We start from the raw sequence: 7732 nt of genomic DNA on the forward strand, positions 1-7732 counted from the left end.
TCCTGGCTAACACAGTGAAACCCCGTCTCTACTAAAAATACAAAAAAATTAGCCAGGCGTAGTTGCGGGTGCCTATAGTCCCAGCTACTCAGGAGGCTTAGGCAGGAAAATCGCCTAAACTCGGGAGGCAGAGCTTGCAGTGAGCCAAGATGGCACCACTACACTCCAGCCTGGGAGACAGAGTGAGACTCTGTCTCTAAATAAATAAATAAAAGGCCGGGCGCGGTGGCTCACGCATGTACTCCCAGCACTCTGGGAGGCCTAGGCAGGCGGATCACGAGGTCAGGAGATCAAGACCATCCTGGCTAACACAGTGAAACCCCGTCTCTACTAAAAATACAAAAAAATTAGTCTGGCATGGTGGCGGGTGCCTGTAGTCCCAGCTACTCAGGAGGCTGAGGCAGGAGAATCGCTTGAACTCGGGAGGTGGAGCTTGCAGTGAGCCGAGATCGCACCACTGCACTCTAGCCTGGACGACAGAGCAAGACTCCGTCTCAAAAAAACAAAACAAAAACAAATAAATAAAAAATAAAGAATGCAACCCTTGTGACAACACCTTCCTTATTTGGGCTACCTCATCTGGCCCCTGGTCACTCACCTTGGGCTCACCCTGAGCTGCAAAGCGGGTGCGCAGAACATCCACAGGGTGCACAGTGAGGGTGGCCATACAGGCAGCCAGGCCACCACACACAAAGTGCACTGAGAATTGCCGGGCGTCGTACACGCTGCCTCTGTGGACCAGCTCCGTCAGCATTTCAAACGACAAGAACTGGAAGAGTAAGTGAAGAACTCACTGACAGCCCAAAGGATGAAGGCAAGGACCAAATACTCCCCAAATACATCACCTGTGACCTGGCTGGGGCCCAGGTGGAGGGGGGAGGAAAAGGTCAGGAAATATTCTTCTTGAGCAGTGACAGCATATGATAAATATAAAATTCTATGTAAAACTCAGATGCCATTTGACACTTGAGTAGAGTCAGACACTCAAAGGTTTAAGAAGATATATGGGGGCCAGGGGCAGTGGCTCACGCCTGTAATCCCAGCACTTTGGGAGGCCGAGGCGGGCAGATCACAAGGACAGAAGTTCGAGGCCAGCCTGGTTAACATAGTGAAACCCTGTCTCTAATAGAAATACAAAAATTAGCCGGGCATGGTGGCGGGCGCCTGTAGTCCCAGGTACTCGGGGGACTGAGGCAGGAGAATCACTTGAACCCGGGAGGCGGAGGTTGTACTGAGCCGAGATCATGCCACTGCACTCCAGCCCAGGCGACAGAGCAAGACTCAGTCTCAAAGAAAAGACTAGGTGTAGTGGCTCACATCGGTAATCCCAGCATTTTGGGAGGCCAAGGCGGGCAGATCATGAGGTCAGGAGTTGGAGACCAGACTGGCCAATATGGTGGAACCCCATCTCTACTAAAAATACAAAAATTAGCTAGGCGTGATGGCGTGTGCCTGTAACCCCAGCTATTCGGGAGGCTGAGGCAGAAGAATCGCTTGAACCTGAGAGGCAGAGGTTGCAGTGAGCCGAGATCGCGCCACTGCACTCCAGCCTGGGAGACAGAGTGAGGCTCTGTCTCAAGAAAAAATAAATAAATAAAAGATACATGAGAAAAATGTATATCAGAAAATGTCACTGGCTAACTTAGTTTTCTGAGAACTGGAAAGACGGCCATGCTCTGATTCCTGCAGGGATCCCTTCCATGCAGCTGGCGGCGGCACTGTTCGAGAATCATTCTTTTCTGGGGCAGATTCTGTCGGGAGCATGTTCAACAGGGTGACCCCCTTACATTCAGATCTCTGTTTTCTTTTTTTGTTTTTAGAGACGAGAGTGTCGCTCTGTCACCCAGGCTGGAGTTCAGTGGCACGAACACGGCTCACTGCAGCCTCCACCTCCTGGGTTCCAGTGATCCTCCCACATCAGCCCCTCAAGTAGCTGGGACTACAGGTGCATGCCACCATGTCCAGCTAATTTTGGTATTTTTTGTAGAACCAGGGTTCCACTATGTTGCCAAGGCTGGTCTCCAACTCCTGAGTTCAAGTGATCTGCCTGCCTTGGGCTCCCAGAGTGCTGGGATTACACACATGAGCCACCGAGCATGGCCCTGTTTTGCTTTTTGAGACAAAGTCGCATTCAGTTGCCCAGGCTGGAGTGCAGCGGCTCAATCATAGTTCACAGCAGCCTTGACTTCTCTAGCTCAAATTATTGGAATAATCTGGAATAACTGCATCTGGAATAACTGGGGCTAGAGGTGTGTACCACCATACCTGGCTAACTTTTTTTTTTTTGAAACGGAGTCTCGCTCTGTCACCCAGGCTGGAGTGCAGTGGCCGGATCTCAGCTCACTGCAAGCTCCGCCTCCCGGGTCTAGGCCATTCTCCTGCCTCAGCCTCCTGAGTAGCTGGGACTACAGGCACCCACCACCTCGCCCGGCTAGTTTTTTGTATTTTTTAGTAGAGACGGGGTTTCACCGTGTTAGCCAGGATGGTCTCGATCTCCTGACCTCGTGATCCACCCATCTCGGCCTCCCAAAGTGCTGGGATTACAGGCTTGAGCCACCGCGCCCGACCACATTTTTTTTTTTTTATTTTTAGTAGAGAGGAGGTCTCGCTATGTTGCCCAGGTTGGTCTCAAACTCCTGAGCTCAAGCCATCCTCCCACCTCAGCCTCCCAAAGTGATGGGATTACAGGTGTGAGCCACTATACCAGGGCTATGTTCAGATCTTCCTTCAGCCAACTCAAGATGGCCTGGCTTCTTTTCTTTTTTTTGAGACGGGGTCTGGCTGTGTCGCCCAGGCTGAAGTGCAGTGGCATGATCGTGGTTCACTGCAAGCTCCACCTCACCTCCTGGGCTCAGGTGCTGGGATTACAGGTGTGAGTCACCGAGTTCGGCCCAGGCCTGGCTTCTTGAGACTCTCCTGTTGCTGCATTTATTTGTCATGCTGCAGTATCTGTTTGCAGACAAGTGCAGAGACGGGATCGCAGGACATGTCCAGCCAGTAAACACCTGACTTGGGCAGTCACTGTGATGTCACAGGAGGAGTAGGCAGGGACGTCTCTGGCACTAGCTGCCTAAGTGGGGGTCGTGGCTCTGCCATTTTCTAGCTAGTCACTTTGGTTGGGTTAATTGTGTAAGCTCTGTCCACCTCAGTCTTCTCATGAGTGACATGGGAGGGACAACAGCCCCTACCTTGAGGACTGCTGTGACTGTATGTGAAGTGCTTCCAACAGGGGCCTGGCCCATGGTTTGCACTGTACAGGGCTGGTTCTACCATGTCTACTGCATAAAATCACACGCTGTGCACTATGACTATACTGGTGCTCCACTGAACGAAGCGTGAGCTCTAACCCTAGCCCTGCCATGTGCAGGCTGTGTGGCCTCAGACAGCTGACTTCACCTCCCCGAGATCCACATGACACCTACCCTGCCCTCCTCATGATGGTGTGGTGAAGTTCAGATGAACCACATATGTGAAGGTGGTATTTCAAAAATTGAAATGCATTAGTGCTGTCCTTCGCCAAGCCCCACAGAAGGCATGACATCAAATCAGTCTCCAAGATGCAACATCTAAGTTACATGGGATAGATGCGGGGACACAGGGGAGGGGATGCCTACAGTACAGCTGGTCAGGAAGGCTCCCGGGTGAGGCAGGTGGGAAGTGTAGGGCCTGCCTCTCCTGTCCTGCCCTACGCGGCATTCCTGCTTGCCTCACCCTCCCTCTGCTCCTCCATTGAGCAACGTGACCTCAGAGGCCTGGCCAGGTCCCCTGCCACCTACTTGGACAGCTCCATAGCCTATGGAGAGAATCTGAGCGGGGATGTGTCCTTTCCAGAAAGCTGTCAGCCCCTCCTCCTGCAGAATCTGCCTAGAGGCCTGGAGGATGCCATGGTACTTTGCGTTGGGGTCACTTCGAGACAGGCGCTCATGCTGAAGCTAGGAATCAAAATAAAAAAGGTTAGGACAGCGGGGTGGGCTGGAATGTGAAGGGGAACTTTCAGAAAAGGCAAGCCCTTCATCTGGATAGAATTCCAAGTTTTAGGAACTGCTTTTGCAAGAAAGACTAAACTTGTCCTCCAGTCCATTGCATGGAAAAAGGGGAAGTGTACCTGGAAACGGATCTTGATGACGTCGAAGGGACTGATCAGCGCCCGAGTGACAAGTCCAGACACAGACCCAGCCACTGCCACCTGGAACTTGGTGTTATTCCTGCCATCTGGTTTGGGGTCATAGCCAACCATCCCTGCCTCTGGCCCACACAATGTCCATCAGTATCAAGCTAAATGCAAGAGATACGGAATAAACACCAGGGAAGTTTCTTACAGTCTCTGCTCAGATACCACCTCCTGAGAGCAGCCCTCCCTGACCAGACTGGAGTTCAAGTTAGGAACTCCAGGAGTTCAAGAGCTCAGGAGTTCAAGACCAGCCTGGGCAACACTGCAAAACCCCAACTCTACAAAAAATACAAAAATTTTAAAATAAAATAAAATAGCACTTGTTTTATTGTTCTTTACAGTACTTATTACTATGGCATATTCATTTACTTTTTTAGAGACAGGGTCTCACTCTGTCACCCAGGTTGGAATGCAGTGGTGCCGTAACTCACTGCAGCCTTGAACTCCCGGGCTCAAGTGATTCTCTTGCCTCAGCCTCCCAATTAGCTGGGACTTACAGGTGCAGGCCTGGCTAAGTTTTTTTTATTTTTGTAGAGATAAGGTCTCAATATGTTGCCCTGGCTGGTCTCGAACTCCTGGCCTCAAGTGATTCTCCTGCCTCAGCCTCCTGAATTGTTGAGAATACATGCATGAGCCACAGCGCCCAGCACACCATGGGTTATTTATACAGTACATTTGTTTCTTGTCTCTCTCCCTGACTAGAATGTAAGCCCATGGAAACATGGCCTTGGTCTCATTTGTTCACTCGTAAATTTCCAGTTCCTGGAATAGAGCTCATCATGGTAAGTGCTTAATAATATTTGAGAATTGAATGAACAGGCTTGATAGGCAACTGTTGGTCCCAGAGAGCAACTGGCTTTCCAAGACATCTGGCAACCTTATAGCGAACTGCTGCTCACTGAGTGAGCCCACTCAAGTGTAAAGCTGAGGCACTGAAGGACATGCAGGGCTAGAGAACAGGGACTGGGATTCTTTAACAATCCCCCAATGTCCAAAGGAAGAGCCCTGAGGCCCGGAGCCCCTTAACCTTTTCCTTTCTCCTTCTGCACACACCTCAGGCCTCCCGGGCACAGTGGGGCCATGCTATGCTAGCAAATGATGCTTCTGGCCAGGGGCGGTGGCTCATGCCTATAATCCCAGCACTTTGGGAGGCCAAAGCAGGCAGATCAGCTGAGGTCAGGAGTTCAAGACCAGCCTGGCCAATATGGTGAAACCCTGTCTCTACTAAAAATACAAAATTAGCTGAGTGTGGTGGCGGGCGCCTGCAATCCCAGTTACTCGGGAAGCTGAGGAGGGAGAATCAGGTGAGCCTGGAAGGCAGAGGTTGCAGTGAGCCGAAATCGCACCATTGCACTCCAGCCTGGGCGACAGAGTGAGACTCCGTCTCAGAAACAAACAAAACAAAACAAAACAAAAAAGTACCGGGCGCGTGGCTCACGCCTGTAATCCCAGCACTTTGGGAGGCCTAGGCGGGCGGATCATGAGGTCAGGAGATCGAGACCATCCTGGCTAACACGGTGAAACCCCGTCTCTACTAAAAAATACAAAAAATTAGCCAGGCGAGGTGGCGGGCGCCTGTAGTCCCAGCTACTGGCGAGGCTGAGGCAGGAGAATGGCGTGAACCCGCGAGGCGGAGCTTGCAGTGAGCCGAGATCGCGCCACTGCACCTCCAGCCTGGGCGGCAGAGCGTCTCAAAAAAAAAAAACAAAAACAAAAAAACAAAGAAAGAAAATGACGCTCCTGGGCTCCCCTGACTCACACCTACTGACCTCTCCAGCCTCACTCTGGACCATCTTCCCCTTCCCTCACTTAACCAGAGTGGTCTGACTGCTTCTGCCCAGTTCCTGGAAAACTCGGCGAGCGCTCCTATCTACTGCCTTGCCTGTACTTCTCCAGTTCCCTACGTCTGAAATGCAGCCCCATCTCAGCCCCTACTCACTTTTTCAAGGCTAGCTCCTCTCATCCACCAGAGCTCAGCTAAAAAGCATCCTTTCCAGGAGATGTACTTTTTTCCTTTTTTGTAGAAACAAAAAACAAAAACAAAAAAAACAGTAATACCTATACACGCTCTGTAGAGTTGTACAAAGCATAAAAAGAAGTCTGTAACCACACACACATCAACAGGTAGTTGGTAATTGATCACTGGGAGAAGGGCTGGGAAGGGAAGAAGGAAGGTAGGCCTGTCGATGTAATTCTGTATTGTTTGAATTTGTTATGGAAAAAAAAAATCCCTAAAACTAGACTTCAGAATTACCCTAGTTCTTGAATACTTGTATTAGCAGGGGTGGGGGTGGGGGAGGAGGGGGGATACTGCCTACAGGATGACAGCCTCCACCCCAGACATCAATTCCTCGTCACCTCTCACCCACCCTGGAACTCCTCCCCAGGCGCCCATGAGGAAGTTTAAACAAGCGGCAAGCGACTGAGAGGCAAAACCTCTCCAGGGGTTACCCAGGGACCGCTCAGGTCACACAGAGCAATGTCAGTTTCCCGCCCATCTGGCCAGGAAGGAGGAGCAAGCCCGAACGGCAGGTGTCCTGGATCGGTGTCAAGAGGAGACCGGAGCATAGCAGGCTCTTCCCGGTGTTCGGGTGCCCATGTGCCCAAGGGTTCAGCTGAGCAGCTCTGCAGAGGTCCCCGCGTGGGTACTTAGGTGTCCACGTGTGCCTCGGGGTGTGTTTTTTCTTCCCGAGTCCGAGGGGACGCCCTGGAGCTCAGGTGCTCAAGGGCGTGCGCGGGGCTCTGCCGCTGGTGTCCCTGGAGATGCTTCTCGGGTCAGGTGTGACACGTGTGTACACAGTCCCCGCCCCCTCGTAAGCGCCCGGGTGCGTGTGCTCCCTCCCTACCGCCCTGCGGAGCGAGGGTGCAGGTCCCCGAGAGGACTGCGAGAAGGACGGAGGTAGAGGTTACTCACACGGGTCGGCGGGTGCGGCCAGGCCACGCGCGCTCTGCTCTCTCTAGCACCTCGCGCAGTCTTAACAGCTAAACTCTACTGAGCTCGAACGAGTGGCGGTCTCCTGGACCAATCACCGCGCAGCTCCCCGCGAGACGCTGGACCAATGGTTTTGCGCTTGAGGTCTGGCAACCGCCTCCCGCAAGGTATCACTGGGTAATGTAGTCCTTTGCGACCAAGGGCAGGGCCGCTGGACGGCGCACAGCCTCCTGGGAGATGTAGTCCGGCTGCTCGCGGGCGCGCGAGGGCGACGGACGCGTTAGAAGGAGGCGGCTTGCGAAGCCGGGCTGTGAGCGTGTGGATCGAAAGTCAGCCTGCAGGCGGGGTCCAAGGTTAGGGCGCAGTGAACTCGACGCGCTCTCCTTAAACTCTGTTAATGACAGAACACGGATAATCTCAACTTGGTAAAGATGGCAGGAAGCCTAGCAAAAACCTGGAGGACGTGGGGGAGAGAATAGTTGAGAACAGTCTCCTCGGGGACAGGGAGGGCAAAAACACTAGTGTCTCCCCCTCTCACCCCGAGTTTTAGTATTTCTCATTATAGAAGTAATATTAAAAGTATATAGACAAAAAATGTAGAAACGAAGGAGGAAATGACTCATCCTACC

General features: G+C 52.3%; 1 protein-coding gene across 3 annotated transcripts in view; it reads right to left on the minus strand.

The window, feature by feature from the left end:
- SLC25A19 (solute carrier family 25 member 19) overlaps positions 1 to 7486 on the minus strand; it is a 25731-nt gene extending 18245 nt beyond the window's left edge. Inside the window, exons 1-5 of one of the 3 annotated variants that reach the window (XM_023211828.2) lie at positions 7086 to 7484; positions 6111 to 6184; positions 4106 to 4275; positions 3777 to 3932; positions 599 to 769 (exon numbers count right to left, since the gene is read on the minus strand). In XM_023211828.2, coding sequence (XP_023067596.1) covers positions 599 to 769; positions 3777 to 3932; positions 4106 to 4237 — 459 coding nt within the window. In that variant the 5' untranslated portion in view covers positions 4238 to 4275; positions 6111 to 6184; positions 7086 to 7484. The other 2 variants (XM_023211829.2, XM_023211830.2) reach the window with 2 other exon arrangements.
- Positions 7487 to 7732: the final 246 nt, after the last annotated feature.

This window comes from Piliocolobus tephrosceles, chromosome 16 (genome assembly GCF_002776525.5).
Source record: "Piliocolobus tephrosceles isolate RC106 chromosome 16, ASM277652v3, whole genome shotgun sequence".
Classification (NCBI taxonomy): Eukaryota; Metazoa; Chordata; class Mammalia; order Primates; family Cercopithecidae; genus Piliocolobus; species Piliocolobus tephrosceles.